Genomic DNA, 16,969 nt, shown 5'->3' with positions numbered 1-16,969 from the left:
CAGGGGTCCACAGGACTCACAAGTGGGCCTTCGCTGAGCCACTCTCCCTCCCAGCCATCCTCATGTTCTCATCAGGCCATTCTAGATCAGGGCGACAGAACAGTTTCTGACCACAGAACCTTTCCAGATAGAGACCACGGAGGCAAGTAACTGCATGATGTGACCCTAGATGGGGCAGATAAAGGGCATTAAGGGGACAACTGACAAACTTTGGATAAGGTCTGAAGATGAGATCACAATATTGTGTCAGTGTTACGTTTCTTCATTTTGGTCATTACACTGTGATTTTTATAGTCCAGTATCCTTGTTTGTAGGAAATCACACCAATGTCTTCAGCAATAAAGAGGCATTGTGTCTGCAACTTCCTCTCAAATCTTTCAGGCCGAAAGTCTGTGTGTGTGGGGGGGGCGGGGGGGGGGTGGACACTGAGAAGGAAAGGGGCTGGTTGATTAGGCACGGTCATAAATTGTCGATGTCCGGATAGTCTTGAAAGGTACAGAGGAACTCTCCCACCATTTCCCACATCTCAGATGATTCCAAAATAAGTTTAAAAAACACGATCTCGACAGATGAGAGTCAGGAGGAGAGCTCTGAACTTGTAATATGTCTGGGCTCCTTGAATTCACTGGGTTCTAAACCCAGTTCCTAATAGTTGGGTTTGTAAGGGGACTGAAGTCCCTCCTTGCTTCGAGTCAGAGTCCCTCCAAAGTCCTCTCACATGGCCAAACAGACACTAGATCTTGCTCTCCTGGCTGGCTGAGCCCCCGGGTTACCTGAAAGCTCAGACTTGTCTTTCCCCTTCTGCACCTTCCCCCCTCGCCCCCCCACTGGGTGCCCATGTAGAAGCCTACATCCCTCTGGGATGTAGACAGACCCACTTTGTCTCTGTCTGTACTGGCGGAGTCATATACTGGGCTTATCCATGGCAACACGGACCAGTCAGAACAGAGTAGGTTATGCTCCAGGAAGAAACCGGCCCCAAAGTTGGGCTTACTTATCACAATGAAGGATGATTCCTCACTCATGCTGTGTATGCATTGTGTTCGGGGCTCTCTGCTCACACTACTTGCTCAGGAAGCCCAGCTGAGCAAGGCGCCATCTTGTCTCATGACAGTCACCACAGTAGATGAAAGCAACGTGGTAAATGACTCACTGGCACTTTAAAGTTTGTTTCTAAAAGAGACAAGTGTTGGTTCCACTTCTGTTTCACTCACCATGAAGTATGATCCTTCAGGACATTTGCGAGGAAGGGACATAGGAATATGTGTAACGTCCCGATGAGTCTCACAGTGCCACCTCTCAGCAGTTAAGCTGAGTGGAAGAGGTGTATTTAGGGGGCGCCTGGCTGGCTCAGTGAGTGGAGCATCCGACTGGATCTTGGGTCCTGAGTTTGAGCACCGCGTTGGGGGCAGAGATTACTTTTCTAAAAGGTAGAGAAAACAGTGCTATAGAGGAGAGCCGCCTCAGAGGCAGGCACTCTAGAAGCAACGATTCCACCTGCCACCAGGGGCAGAGTGAGAAACAGGCCAGAAGTCACCAGAGCACTTCCTCCTCTGAGGGACGCTCTTGCCCCCGAGCTCCTCTGTGCCCTTGCTCTGACAGGCACAGGCTTCTGTCATACTGTCCTCAGGTTCTTTTGCTGTTACTCTCTCGTGACGTTCTGCTAGAAAGATAGATTTGTTTATGTGCCGCGAATGTTGACTAGATGCCTGCAGGACAGAAGGTGCCGCACTAGGTTCTGGAATCTGAGGGCAGTCAAGACATTGGCTCTGCCCTCCTGGCATTTCCTGACTGGTTACAAAGACAGGGAAGAAGACACATATTTTAAGTTTAGAGGGTTGAGCCACGCCCCGGGTGGGAAGAGGCCACCTGGTTGTACGTGGGGGGAGGAGGGTGGCGGGAGGCAGGGAGGAAGGAGAAGCCCTGGGGATCCGTGCAAGCACTGTTCTCCGTTCCTCACTCTCCGGCTTAGAGGAAGGCAGGCGGTGCCACATGTGCTCGTGGGCAGGATTGGAGGTCACGGCTTAATGGCGATCAGTGTGCTCTCTTTCAGCAAACAAATACTTATGAGGCACCCGCCACAGTGATAAGGCTAATTTTGCCTACATTTGGGTGGTACTTAATAGTTTATAAATCAGACTCCTTGAAAATCACTGGCTTCTTTCACAAATGAGGCTGCGGAGATTGGGAACAATTAGAGTCTTTGAAAGTCCCAACTCCATAGTCAACTCAAGTTCCTTACCCCCGCCCGCCCCCCCCCCCACCCCCCGGCACTTCCCACTAACCTATTCTGCCTACAGACGGGATCCTCTACCTGTCAAGGATCCCACAGTCAAGGGAAGAGTTGATATCCACCCCTGGCAGATGGGGCGCAAAGCCGTGTTGATGTCATCCCAGCCCTCTGTTCTGTCCCGAGCCGAGTGAATCCGTAAGATCTCCCTTTTCTCCACCCTCCTGCTGGATGGTTAACGGGGATGAATAATACAAGGTAGGCACAGGTTTTTCGGGGACTGCCCTATCCACTCAGGGAGGTCACAGTTGCTACATGGATGCTTTGCTGACTCACAGCTGCCCGTGAGTGGCCGGCTCTGCCTGATGTAATTGCCCTGAGATGTGGCAGGAGGGGACAGCGGAGGAAGGGTCGGCTCCCGTCTCCCGGGGCAGGATTCTCTTGTTCCCTGCAATCTGTAGCCAAGGGGGTGGGGGGGTGGGGGGGTTGGGTCTGTGCGGCCAACATGCAGTCCTGCCGAGGATGTCAGCCAAGCTCAGCGTTTTCAGCTGCAAAGGTTTGGTGAGGTTCTGGCCCCGCGCTAGCCCTACATGATTACATGAGATAATGTGTGCGTACCTCTTGGCACGTGGGAAGTGAGCAAAATGTGTGAACTGCTGTAATAGTCGGAATTACAGCCATGGTGATCTTAACAAGTACTGTAGTCACGAAGCAATAGCATGAGAGCAATAGTTATTTCATGACCGTAATGATAAATATCACAATATTATGGCAGCCGCTGGCGGGGCTGCGATGAGAGCCATTCTCCAAACGGGAAAGAGTTGCATCAGGGATGCATGATGATAAACAGCAGACTGTATGGGACACTGCACTTTTCTTCGTTTTGCCCTGAACCTAAAATTGCTCTAAGAAATAAAGTGTAAGCGATTACAAAAAGGAAAGAAGACAAAGGAAACAGATGGACACTCAGTTGGTGAGGTTATTGTTTCTCTGTTCTCTGAAGACACGGCATGCCCTTACGTCTACACAGAGGGGACGTCCTTGGCCGCCCTGCCCTGCGACGCTAGGCCAATAAAAATGTTATTTTCAAAGTGCTCTACCTGCAATGCAGACGTTCTGATGGCAGTGATGATCCATTGCTCTTGGGTTTCTCTGTTCACAGTCGGACCCAACACCACGGGTCTCGTCTCCCTGTGGCTCTGCCTGGTATAAGCAGCCACGTCATCTGTGCTGGTTGTGGCTGTAGCTGAGTGGCTTGCCTGTGAGCGGCTCCCCTGGGGGGCACCTGGCATCTAGCGAGATCTTCCCCAACCCACAGACCAGGGGAAAGGGGATCTTGGCCCTGAGTCACCAGCAGGGTGGCTCCCTTTTCCTTTGCCCACTGAAAGGATCTCTTTCCTCCGCTTAGGAAAATGCGCAGCTCATCCGAGAAGTGGAAGTGGACAAGGTCTGTGCGCTCTCCGGGGACCAGGTGGAGGCCATCAAGCAGCTGTGGCAGGACCCGGGCATCCAGGAGTGTTACGACAGGAGGAGGGAGTATCAGCTGTCGGACTCCGCCAAGTAGTGAGTACAGAGCCCGGCACAGCCCCACGTGCTTTCCGCACACGTGGCCGCGCTTCAGGGAAGCTTCTGGCTGGGGAGAGATGAGCTGCCCATAAAATGTGGGTGCTCAGTAGCAACACGACCTCCTTCCTGCTTGCCAGTGTCCCCTCTGACTTCTTGGTTTGTCTCTTCCCACCCCCTCAAAACTGTGGGCCCCCAGGTCTCTGTCCTTGTCTGCACTCACCTTTCTCTGCTGTGTTCTAAGCCTCTTTTGCTTAAAAAAAATTATTTTTAATGTTTGTTTATTTTTGAAAAAGAGAGAGGGAGTGAGAGCATGTGCATGCTAGCGAGCAGGCAGGGGAGGGGTAGAGAGAGAGGGGAAGACACAGCATCTGAAGCAGGTTCCAGGCTCTGAGCTGTCAGTACAGAGCCCGACGCGGGGCTTGAACCCACGAACCATGAGATCATGATCTGAGCTGAAGTCGGTCGCTTAACAGACTGAGCCACCCCAGTGTCCCTAAGCCCCTCTCTCTTTTCCAACAAGAAGCTCAATCAAATGTGGGCTCCCTTTGAGGGGACTCGTCTCATTTGGGGTGCCGAAATTTTCTGACTTAAATAAGGATCACCGCTGCTTCTGGATTCTTCTTTCCGTATCCTTCTGCCTTCTGGTTTCCTGATCAGTACACAGACAGGTCCAACTGTCCTCAAATCTAAAATCAGAGTGAAGACCAGCAATGAAGTAGGCCAGCTCCACTGGCTGATCCGGTGCTTCCCTCTACTGGACAAGACAGGCTCTGCAGGCCCAGCACACGCAGGAAGCTCAGTCCAGGAGCCCCTTTGCTCATTGACTCCCTGGGAAGGCCTACCCACTATATTTTTGATTCATAAAGCTCTCGTTTTAAATCATTAATCCCTAAGGGAAAACGACACAGATGGTTCTGCACGCAAACTATCCCCTGGAGATCACAGAATTTCATTGTCTTAAGAATTTCTTGAGGCGATGCCTCTCTTGTCATCGAAGTCACTGGACAAAGTAGATTGATCTTGCTGCTTCTTGAAGAGGCGATGAATACTGCTTCTGCATCTCAGCTCTTTCCCCTTTGCCCCATGTCATCGTCCAACATCTAAGGGCCCCAGGACCCTTTCATCCCTTGCCCTCTGAGCCGGTGTGGGTAGTGGTTCACCCCGATCGCCCGGACAAGGCAGTGGTTCGGGAAAGGAAACCTAAAACCTCGGCAGCCTTTGATGCCGGTGCCTGGCTGAATGATTGATGCCATTAACCCAGGTTTGCACAACCAACCTGAGCACAGGGATATTTAGCTGCAATAGAGCAGTCAGGTAGGAAGAGGAAATAAAAGAAGCGCAGAGAAGGTGTCGGGTCAGCTCAGGAAAGAGCCAGAAGGAAGGCAGGTGGTGTCCCAAGGAAGAGGGACAGCTGTAGAGTGGGAGCCACCTCCATGTCAGTGAAGCCATCTCTGGTCCTTCCCTGAGACAGCCTAGCGTCAGTGGCTTCTGTGAAGGTCCTGGGGAGTGGCCGGGGCTCCTGATGTAGATCCGTTCATGTAGATCCCTTCGGAAGAGACGCAGCGGAGCCCTGAGCATTGGAGCTAGTGCTCTGACGGGAGCGTAGGGAACGGCCAGGTGCACAGAGCTGACACAGAGAGCGTGGCCCTCATAAGCCCAGCGCTTGCCCCACTTTCGGAATCGGCAGGTTCAAGGTACTTGGGCAGTCTCCTTGGTCCAGGTCTTGTGCTAGTGCAGCCTGCTTATTCGGACCTTGGCATTCCCTTGACAGAACTGCGGTGTGTACCTGCTGAGGGCCAGGCCCCGTGGTCGGCGCTGCAAGCACGGCCAGTGCTCTCTGTCCTCAAGCACCATGCGGCCTGATGGAATGTGGTTTGCCTTCTGGAGTGAGGGCTGAGCAGGGTTGGCCCGTTACCCCTGAGCTCCCCTCATGCCGCTTGCTCAGCACCGCGGTCCTAGCCCGGGGCCGTCTGTGCAGGGAGAAATCAGGGCCGAACCTTACTTATCAGGAGCCTCCGAAGCACTACCTCCATCGTTGGCCTATTTTACACCTTTATATTCTCAGAAACTCTAATTCATTGAGCAAAGCCTTCGAGCACAGCATCTACATTCTATGATGCTTGTGTATGGGGATGAGTGTGGGACGGGGGAGGGTCAGAGAGCCCATCCCGACATCCTTTGCTTCCCATCCCGACATCCTTTGCTTCCCATCCCGACATCCTTTGCTTCCCATCCCGACATCCTTTGCTTCCCATCCCGACATCCTTTGCTTCCCATCCCGACATCCTTTGCTTCCGACCCTCGGGCTCCCTCACTGGCTAGCGAGAGAGAGAGAGAGAGAGAGCTTGGAGCCCAGAGAAAGAGACGGCGTTGTGTACGGGTTTCCCAGGGGGCTCGTGGGAGCTTCCGATCCACATTCCCTCCCCAAAGGTCATAGTTGGGGCGGCCTGGTCAGGGCCAGGTCCCAAAAAATCTCGGATGGAATCCACGAGCCTGGCCGGGGGGTGCGGTAAGTTAGGCTGACTTCCCCGGATGGGCCTCCGATTTCTGACACAAGTGTTGGCGCCTTGCTGTCCGCTCCCACAGTTACCTGACCGACATTGACCGGATCGCAATGCCGTCCTTCGTGCCAACCCAGCAGGACGTGCTTCGTGTCCGAGTGCCCACGACCGGCATCATCGAGTATCCGTTTGACTTGGAAAACATCATCTTTCGGTAAGACTGTGTCCCTGACGTGGTCCATTAAGAACCTGTCCGGTCTTGGAAGTCCCCACATGGATTCTTACTTAAGTGGGTTATTCCTAAAAGGGATTATAGCTCCTAAGGCCATATGGCCCTCTCTGTCACCCTGTGTTTAGAATTGTGATACGTCTCTAGTTCTAGAATGGAGAGGAACTCCCCTTTCTGTTCCCCTTAGAACGTAAAAGTGTCCTTACTGACGTCTGGAGTGATTCTTGTGTGTAAAACACACGGACACCTGGATGTATACTTCTGGAACCATAAATCGAAAATACTGATGTCGTTTCCCTAAATTTGACTATTTCTCTTCCCTTAAACCCCCTTCTCTAACATACATTCTTTTAAAAAGCACATGAAGAGCCAACAGAAAAGTGTGTATTAAAAATTACATAATACTGGGGCGCCTGTGTGGCTCAGTCGGCTAAGCATCCAATTTCGGCTCAGGTCATGATCTCATGGTTCACAAGTTCGAGCCCCACGTCAGTCTCTGTGCAGATAGCTCAGAGCCTGGAGCCAGCTCCAGATTCTGTGTATCCCTCTCTCTCTGCCCCTCTCCTGCTAAAGCTCTGTCTCTCTCAAAAATAATGTTTAAAAATGTTTTTAGTTACATAATATATATAAAGTATTTACATCTGTGTAAAACTGTATGAATTCCCACATACAAATATAAGAAGTACTTTTAGGATGACTTAAGTGGACCTTCATTGCATTTAATTATGGCACAAAATGAGTAATGTGGTACATATGCACAGCATTGCAAATTTCAAAGCAATTATATACTGTTCGTTCCCATGTTCCTCCTTAGAGCTAATTCCATTATGCTTTTCTAGTGGAGATGGACCCAAGCCCTGTCTGTAAGCCCTGTTCTGCCTCAAGGTTTCCAGAGCAATGTTGCATTGCCTCTTGTTGAAGCCCTTGAAAAATCTGCATCTAGGGGTGCCTGGGGGCTCAGTCACTTAAGCTTCCGACTTTGGCTCAGGTCATGATCTCACAGTTTGTGAGTTTGAGCCCCACTTCGGGCTCTGTGCTGACAGCTCAGAGCCTAGAACCTGCTCTGATTCTGTGTCTCCCTCTCTCTCTGTCTCTAACCCACCCCCCCCCTGCCACTTGTGCTCTTTTTCCTCTCTCTTAATAAACAAACTTTAAAGCAAGAGAAAATCTGCATCTGAATGCCCATGAATTTATGAACACGACCATTTCAGAATCAGTGCTGCTTGTTACTTGGAAAAACCGGTGTCTGGTCCACAGATCAATTCTCTTGGGCCCACATGGTGTTTATAAACAACCTTTGAGACGATATTTAAAACTTGGTCCATTTTGCTTAAAACACTTGATAACTGGTTTCTCTGAAAGGTTGGGGGTCCGGTCATGAGGTGCCTGCACTTCTGTCCAGCTGCATGCCAGTCATCCCTCCAGACGGGGCCCCTATTCTTCTCAAAGTTGTCTGCTGTTGTGTTTTGGGGAGACCCCCTTGACTCATTTCCATAAACTGACTCCTGGAGCATTCGAGCTTCTGTGCCATCTTGGGGCTGTGACTCTCTGACGTGTTTCCCAAAGACACAGATAAAGGCCTTGGATCTCCACAGAGGACAGAGGAAACTTGTAGGTCTTTATAGGGCAGATGGGTGGCATCTACCTAACGCAGAGAGGATTTATGGAAAAATGTGAGGAGCGGTGAAAAACAGAGGTGAAGGCCTGAATCCGGCTGAGTGGACTTGGAAGACTGCCCATCTTTCTGTCCCTTTTGTGTGACCCTGCAGTGGTCAGAGCCGCAGCTAAGGGGCTGCTGGCCCTTCCTGCCTGGACTATTGCAGCAGCTTTCAAACCAGTGTCCCCGAGCAGGCTCCCCGAGTGACCTCTGCATCTGTCTTCAGAAATTTCGCTTACATTCTGTGCCTCCTTTGTTCTAGGAAACATCTGGGGTTCCTCACTGCCCCCATGGAGTGGTGCTCACACATTCTAATCGTGAGGCCCCTTTTCACTCTCAAAAAACTCATCGAGGACCCTAGAGAGTGCTGATTTCCACAATATAAGGAGTCCTGTCCTCTTTCTCCAAAGAGCCGTGTATGCCAACCTTTGACTGATCTGTGTTTCTGTTGACCAGGATGGTAGATGTTGGTGGCCAGCGATCCGAAAGACGGAAATGGATTCATTGCTTTGAGAGCGTCACCTCCATTATTTTTTTGGTTGCTCTGAGTGAATATGACCAGGTCCTGGCTGAGTGTGACAATGAGGTATGCTGGGTGGGGAAGGGGATGGCTGTGGAAAACAGAACGATTACTGCAGTTTGCAGGAAGCCAGCTCTCTGGCCTTAGACTCTATTCTTGAGGCGAAACAGCCTTTGGTCCAAGTGTTGTCTCCGGCTTAGCGGCAGCGCCATCTTCTGGGCATTTGTTAGAAACGCACGCCTAGTCAGTCTGCCCAAACTGAATAAAATATATACACATGGAAGTGGGAGAATCACTGGCCTAGAAACCTGCTTCTCAAAGTTGGATACACATTGGAATTCCCTGGGGATCATTAAGATGAACCTGGCACCTGGGTCCAACTCAGGATTCTGATTTAGTTGGGGTGGGTGAGGGCTGAGCCTGGGATCTAAGCTCATGTGCTGCCAAGGGTAGAGCCACTTGCAGACTTTGGTTCTCCCCCTTGACCCCATGGGGAGTTTCTAAAAAGACCATCTTTTGGACCCCACAGTACAGATTCATATTTCTTGGTTTTGAGTTTGGAGGTGTCTTTTCCAAGCCCCTTATGGGTACTAACGTATAGCCAAAGTTGAACAATGTCATTTCTTTCTTTTTAAAAAATGTTTATTTTTGAGAGTGCGCGCACATGTGTGCTGCACAAGCAGGGGAGGGGCAGAGAGAGAGAGAGAGGAAGGCTAGAATCCAAAGCAGGCTCCAGGCTCTGAGCTGTCAGTGCAGAGCCTGACACGGGGCTTGAACTCACAAACCATGCAATCATGACTTGAGCCCAAGTTGGATGCCTACCTGACTGAGCTGTGCGGGCGGCCTGAGAGTGATGCTATTTCCAATACATATAATGAGAACAGGCTTCCCAACCTCCCTGGTGTGCCCGAATCATGGTCCCTAACTGAGCTGGCATGGGGAGTCGTGCCAGATGCTTCGAGCTGTTCAGACCTGCCCCGGTCAGGCATTCCGTGTCCTCTGCAAAGTTGTCTGGTCCGAGCTGTATCTGCACAGAAAGTGAAGAGAGCCATCACTGCCCCTTCTCTGTGAGGTATATTCTGTGGGGTATCATTGTCCTCCCCTGGGCTTTTCCCCACCCTTGCACGAGACATGCTGACCTCATAGGAAAACATACCTTGCTTCTAGGTCACGATAGTAAATGGGTGAAGAACTCTGCCCAGGATTAGGCAATAACTGAACAAATTATATCTTGTATTTCTTGAGAGCCGACTTTTCTCTGAGGAGCACAGTTACATTAGCTAATTAGTGGAGGATTAACCCATTTACTAGTGTCATTGTGCAGAGAAGAATAGCAACAATCTTGGCTGCCACCCAGCTCTTCCAAGGGAGGCATTTTTTTAAAAAGCAAAAAAGGCATCGTTATCAATGTGAAAAATCGGCTCCAAATTTGTCTCAAGATTACTTAATGATGTTTCTCAGAAAACTCAAAAGATTATCCAGGGGCACAAGGGGCCAGCACCTCAGCCCAGTATGTTTAGAAATTAAACGTTTCTTCTCTGCTAAAAATCACAAGGTATTTGGAGAAGAAATAAGTGGCTCCCACTCCAGACTCCCTAGTCTGGTTGTCATTCTGTGTTGGCGCCCACACACTGGGCTGTGTAGGAATTGTTTCTTCATATACGGTAGTCCCTTGAACAACGCAGGCTTGAACGGCATGGGTCCACTTATACATGGGGTTTTTTTGTCTGATAAATATAATAAGTGTATTTTCCTTATGATTTTCTTATGGTTTCTCTATTGTAAGAATATGGGGTGTAACACCCATATAATATATGTGTTAATTGAGTGTTATTGGTGAGACTTTTGGTCAACAGTAGGCTATTAGTAGTTAATAATAGTTTTGGGGGAGTAAGAAGTTACATGCACATTTTTTTTTAGTTTATTTATTTTGAGAGAGAGAGAGAGCAAGTGGAGAAAGGGCAGAGAGAGGGAGAGACAGAATCGAAGGCAGGCTCTGTTGTCAGTGCCGAGCCCAGTGTGAGGTTCAGTGTCATGAACCATGATATCATGACCTGAGATCAAGAATTGGATGCCTAACCTACTGAGCCACCCAGTGCCCTTATATGCACATTTTCAACTGTGCCAGTACATCAGCACCCCATCTCTTGTACTGTTCAAGGATCAACTGTGTATTTCCTTGGAGAGCATTATTGAAAAGATCATAATACATTTTTTAAAGCTTTAAAAACAACTGAGGGAAAAAATTAACAATAGAACTCCCCTATGACCCAGGAATAGCACTGCTAGGAATTTACCCAAGGGATACAGGAGTGCTGATGCATAGGGGCACATGGACCCCAATGTTCATAGCAGCAGTCTCTCAACAATAGCCAAATCATGGAAAGAGCCTAAGTGTCCATCAGCGGACGAATGGATCAAGAAGATGTGGTTTACTTATAATGGAATACTACATGGCAATGAGAAACGATGAAATCTGGCCATGTGTAGCAACATGGATGGACCTTGAGGGTGTTATGCTGAGCGAAATAAGTCAGGCGGAGAAGGACAAATACCATATGTTTGCACGTATAGGAGGATTAGGAGGAACTTAACGGAGGAACAAGGGGGAGAAGGAGGAGGGAAATAGTGGGGGAGGGGGAGAGAAGCAAACCATGAGAGACTCTTGAATGCTGAGAACTGAGGGCTGATGGGGTGTGGGAGAGGGGAAGGGGGGTGATGGGCACGGAGAGGGGCACTTGTGGGGATGAGCACTGGGTGTTATATGGAAGCCAACTTGACAATAAACTATTTATAAAAACAACAAACAATCAAAAAAAACAACTGAGGGATGGGGCATCTGGGTGGTTCAGTTGGTTGGGCCTCCGACTTCAGCTCAGGTCATGATCTTGTAGTTCATGAGTTCGAGCCCTGCACTGGGCTCTGTGCTGACAGCTCAGAGTCTGGAGCCTGCTTCAGATTCTGTGTCTCCCTCTCTCTGCCTCCCTCTGGCTTGTGATTTCTTTCTCTCTCAAAAATAAGTAAAAACATTTTTTAAAAAGTAAAAACAAACAAATAACCTTAAGGGGTTACGTATCCGGTAATAAATTCCAGATCTGAATTCCCAAAAGGGTACGGAGCGGGAGAATAAATCCCGATGTACAAGACTTGTAGGGAAACAGATTTACAGCATGTCCCTCTGGAGTGGGTGTTCAAGGCTTTCATGAGTTTGTCTGAGCACTTCCCTCTCTCTAAAGGAAGTGGTGCCTGACTGGCTCAGGATATGATCTTGCGGTTTGTGAGTTCGAGCCCATTTTGGGCTCTCTGCTGTCAGCCTGTCAGCAGAGTCTGCTTCAGGATTCTCTGTTCCCCTCTCTTTACTCCTCCCTGGCTTGCGCTCTCCAAAAATAAATATTAAAAAAAACACACACACACACACACAGGGGCACTTGGGTGGCTCAGTCAGTTAAGCGTCTGACTTTAGCTCAGGTCATGATCTCGCGGTTCGTTGGGTTCAAGCCCCGCATCAGGTTCTGTGCTAGCAGCTCAGAGCCTGGAGCCTGTTTCGGATTCTGTGTCTCCCTCTCTCTCTGACCCTCCCCTGCTCCTGCTGTCTCTCTCTCAGAAATAAAAAACATTGAAAAGATGAAAAAAGAAACAAACTTCAGAACAGAGTACTATCTAGAACAATTATTGTCACCAGATAAGATTTATATGTGCCCTGTCTACTCTCCCTAAAGTAGGAACACTTGATGTATTCTTGCCAGTGTCAAACGTTAAGAAACGTTTCTTTTTTCCTGCATAATTTTGACCAGATCCTACTATTATAGGGGCTTGAAGACATGATTTAAACTTGTGAACAACAGCATGCTCATCTGCAAAATGGGGACCCTGAGCCAGCGTCAAGCTCCCCTGTCTAATAAGACACATAAAGTGGGGCAGAGGCAAGGTGCTCAGTGGCATGGGCTCCCTGCTCTGCGGGTGTCCAGGAGCCTGAACCCAATTAAAGTGGGTGTATGGGGTCTAAGTTATGCACTTCCCCCACTCAGTAATACCAGTAATGACTCAGAAAACTCTCATCACATAGGATATGAACTCTCTTCCAAATTTCACAAAAGCCTTTCTTATATTTTATGTTTATCTGGGGTGTTACAGAACACATATGGAAAGGAGTGATTAAGAAAGCCAGAAGGGAGGTGGGGAGGGGGGAGGACAGAGGCAGGAGACCTGGTATCCTGAGGGGCCCCAGGTGCTCACCAGCTTCAGCAAGGACAGTGATACGGAGCCGGCAGCTGGGTGAGGGGACAGAGGGACAGAACCAGACATCTCGGCACGTTGCTTCCAAAGTGCTGTTTTTCTTTCTTTTTAACCCCAAGCCCATTGTTTCTCACTTAGAACCGCATGGAAGAGAGCAAAGCCTTATTTAAAACCATCATTACCTACCCCTGGTTTCTGAACTCATCCGTGATTTTGTTCTTGAATAAGAAGGATCTTTTGGAAGAGAAAATCATGTACTCTCATCTAATTAGCTACTTTCCCGAGTACACAGGTGAGTGCCCACCTTGGCGACTCCCCTGGGCAGCAGTCCAGCGTTACTGGCAAGGCCCCTCGGCCCCCCACCCTCCCCACAGCCCCCGATCTGCCTCTAACACACCTGCTTACTGAAGCTCCAAGTGCATCACTGTGTTTTGCCTCTGTACTTCTGTGCATGCCAGCACTTTTTGTGAACTTGACTCTGTTCTCCAAGACCCAGCTCAGGCGTCTCCTCCTCTTCCTCCGGGAAGTCCTGCTCACCCTCGCGGCCCCCTCGTCTGCATAAGGGTGCCCCCCTGGCAGTGTGGGTGCACGTGTCACGTGCCTGTGACAGTGTAGTGCTGTCCGCGTGGGCAGTGCCCCAGGCTGACTCTGCCTGCCCTGCCTTTCCAGGCTCTGCCCGAGGGCGGGGTACTTCTTCGGCGTGTACTGGCGTGGCAGCCCCCTTCCGAGGCACGGGGTAGACCACGGGGTTTTATATACATGACCGGTCCCTGGCTGGAAAGTTTATGTCTTGTTGCTAAGTATTTCTGGTACAGGAGGTCTCCTATATCAGGAAGTTTGACACTGATGTTCAGAGTGGTGTTTTCGCCCCCTGCCCCCTCCTAACAGCTGCGGTGGCCGTATCGCCAGAGCCCCCGTGCCGCAGGAGACCTGGGTGTCTAATCACGTTCCTATATTCTTCCTGGGCCCAGTCCTGGCCCACTTCTGTCTGCCCCCGTGACCCAAACCCGAAAACTAAACTGCCTCATTATTTTTCCACAAATCGCTTTAAAGTACAAGTTTTAGATGGCAGTGGACACTTTAAAAGACTCCTTTAGGAGAGAGAATAAAATAGGCTAAGAGTTAAGGCCCCAGGTCACCTGTCTTCTAGAAAGAAGACAACAAATCAGAAGGCTCCCACGTCAGAGCAGGAGTCTATTGAGAAGGATTTTGGGGGAAGACCGGTGGTTGGTCACTGTCTGTCTTCTTTGTTCCTGTAACCGCACTCCTGACTAGGCCCCAAGCAGGATGTCAAAGCTGCCAGAGACTTTATCCTGAAGCTTTACCAAGATCAGAATCCTGACAAAGAGAAGGTCATCTACTCTCACTTCACGTGCGCGACGGACACGGAGAATATCCGCTTTGTGTTCGCTGCTGTGAAGGATACGATTCTCCAGCTCAACCTGAGGGAATTCAACCTGGTTTGAGAGCTGCTGTGCACCCGCCTCCGTTCCAGGCTGGGCGAGCTCCTCCCCTGTTATCTGCAAGTGTTTGTGACGTCGCCCACCCCCGGCAGCACCGAGCCCGTCATGCAGGCCATGGGACAGGTGACGGACCTTAGATATTTGAGTTGAGCAAACCTTTTCGAAGTCTTCATTCCTACATTGTTTTTATATTTCTTTCCTCGACTTTTGGCTCTAAGATTTTGTGTAAGTTTTGAATTGGATATTTTATAGAATTTTTAAAAGCCACTGTGATTTATGTTCTTTTTTTAAGTTAAAGTGTGTTTAATAATAGCCATTAACGCATCATGTAACAGAGGGGTCTGTTAGTTTATAGATCATACATTGAGACCTCTAGGATGAGTTTCGGTGATATTTTTAAAAAAGAAAATGAGTTTGAGGCTTTTTATTAAATCTTGTAATTTTGAGATTTTAAATTGAGTGTTTTTCTCTCTTCATGCTGAAGTATACATTTAATGTGTCATCAAAGATTTTTTTTAATACTTTTTTTTGTGTTAAATATTTCTAAGCCAAATTAATGAGTCTATTATATCCAACTTGGTTTTGCCATAATTTGATCACCATGCCGCCAAAGCTGACATAAATGGGCTCTAGATAGCATATATGTTGTAAAAAATGTGTGTGTGTACGCATATATGACCAAGTCTTGCAAACTTATGAAATGGCTAAAAGCCTAAACTGTTTTACAAATGTAATTACCCCTGCCAAAGTTCTGATGGCCACCAGTTTTGCTGTTTGAACCAATGTATGCTGTGCCTTTCTGAGGAGGCTAAGAATATACCATTCTGCCATTAGCATTGAATTATGTTGTTTCTTTGATCTCACGGTTGACTGGTGGTTCAGCCTCTCAAAAGAAAAATGCTGTGACTTTAATAGTTTATAACTCAAACTTTCTAAATAGCCTTGTAAAAGAAGAAAAATAAATTTCCCTTTAATTTGTAGGTTCCTGGCTGAGATCCCCCTGTAAAACAAGCAAGCAAAACAGATGAATAGGAAAAAGCCCAGGAGTTTAATAATATGTATGCCTCCTGTAAACATTAGAGACACCCAGAAGAACTAAATCACTTCCCAAATAGGCCAAGCTCTCACCTTGAGTGCTTTCTTCAGCTAAAGACCCAAGAAAGGTGTTGTAGGAGGAAGAGCCACCTGTGAGAGGTTATCAGGCAAAGCACAGTGAGCAAGAGTAAGGTGGCCATGATGGAGTAGTCATCCTTGCCTTTCTGGTAGAGAGAGGGAGATACCCTTACAAATGGAGATTTCCCTTATAAAAGAGTAGCTCTTACTAGTCACTTCCAGAGCTTTTGCCGTATCTCCTGTTTCTTAAAAATTATAAGCTCAAAGAGGCACATTTTGGGGGGCCATAGTCTGCTCCCTTTTGGGTCTGCCTTTGAAGCTTCAGATTAGTTTCACGGTCCAGAAGCTGTGTGGATTGATGGATTTCTCTGTAGTTTTACTGAACCAGTCTCCATCTTTTTTTATGTGAGAAGAAGCCAATGCAATGGCTAGTCTTTATCGCAAAGCAGAAACTTGACAGCACGTTTGGAGTACGTCAGTGCTTGTGATGGGCACAGCTAGGGCCTGGCCTTTGGTGAGCCAGAACCAGACGGTGGCCCTGTTGTCCTCTTCTCAGATGCGGCCCACTATTCACTTGTTGGGGACAGATGGGACTGAATTAGGGTCTGCCTTTGGGACTAGCATATAGTATAGGTTTAGTCCCCTCCTAAACCTATCTGTCATGACCTCCCTCTCCAGCCCAGTCACCTGCCGATCATCTGTAGAAACACCACCTCCAGGACCCCTGGGGAGCTCAGTAGGTTAAGTGTCTCACTCTTGGTTGCAGCTCATGAACCATGGTTCATGAGTTGGAGCCCTAGGTCAGGCTCTGCCCTGACAGTGCGGAGCCTGCTTTGGATTCTCTTCCTCCCTTTCCCCGGCTAGTGCACTTTCTTTCTCTTAAATATTAAAAAAAAGGGACACCACCTCCAGATGCCATGGAGTGCACCTTGTTGGCTCCGTTGGGACCGTGGCCAGTGCTCCAGCTCCAGGAAGTAGTTTGAAGCCCCTGTGCCGCTATATTACATAGCACTCCCCTCAGTCTTGAGAATTGTTCAGGCGGGTTAAAAGGTTGTATCTCATTTCAGGAGGAGGTGGTGCAGGTGGGATCCCAGTGAGGCCTCTGTGGCGCAAGCAGGTATTTAAATAAGAAGTATTTCTGTGGAACAAAAGAAAAAGGTTAACGGCTGGAGCAAATGCTACACGAGGTCTCAGAAGGTTTTGACACGTTGAGGTTAAAGTATCCTTTGCAATTTGGATGGCTCTGCTGCTGTCGGGTATTGAGGCAAACTTTCCACAGAGATCTGAGGAGAGTTCAGGGCAGCTGACGCAGACACCCGGTTACCCCCAGGGTGCACGTTCACTGTAAGTGATAACAATGGCACCGGGACAGAGCACATTTCTAGGAATTTCATACAGTAGGTTTTTAGTGCTTCCAAATCAAAAAAGAGTAGAGAAAACTTGGGAATGTTAGT

General features: G+C 48.8%; 1 protein-coding gene across 1 annotated transcript in view; it reads left to right on the top strand.

Annotated features, from left to right (window-relative positions):
* Window positions 1–15,243, top strand: part of GNA14 (G protein subunit alpha 14) — a 199,826-nt gene extending 184,583 nt beyond the window's left edge. The window contains exons 3-7 of the mRNA XM_039242164.1: window positions 3,639–3,793; window positions 6,383–6,511; window positions 8,640–8,769; window positions 13,078–13,231; window positions 14,215–15,243. Coding sequence (XP_039098095.1) covers window positions 3,639–3,793; window positions 6,383–6,511; window positions 8,640–8,769; window positions 13,078–13,231; window positions 14,215–14,405 — 759 coding nt within the window. The 3' untranslated portion in view covers window positions 14,406–15,243. The remainder of the gene's footprint in view (window positions 1–3,638; window positions 3,794–6,382; window positions 6,512–8,639; window positions 8,770–13,077; window positions 13,232–14,214) is intronic.
* The last annotated feature ends 1,726 nt before the right edge of the window (window positions 15,244–16,969 follow it).

Source organism: Hyaena hyaena, unplaced genomic scaffold (genome assembly GCF_003009895.1).
Source record: "Hyaena hyaena isolate Hyena2069 unplaced genomic scaffold, ASM300989v1 scaffold_206, whole genome shotgun sequence".
Lineage (NCBI taxonomy): Eukaryota > Metazoa > Chordata > Mammalia > Carnivora > Hyaenidae > Hyaena > Hyaena hyaena.
Note: the sequence above shows the minus strand (reverse complement) of the source record. Positions and strands in the feature narration are given on the sequence as shown.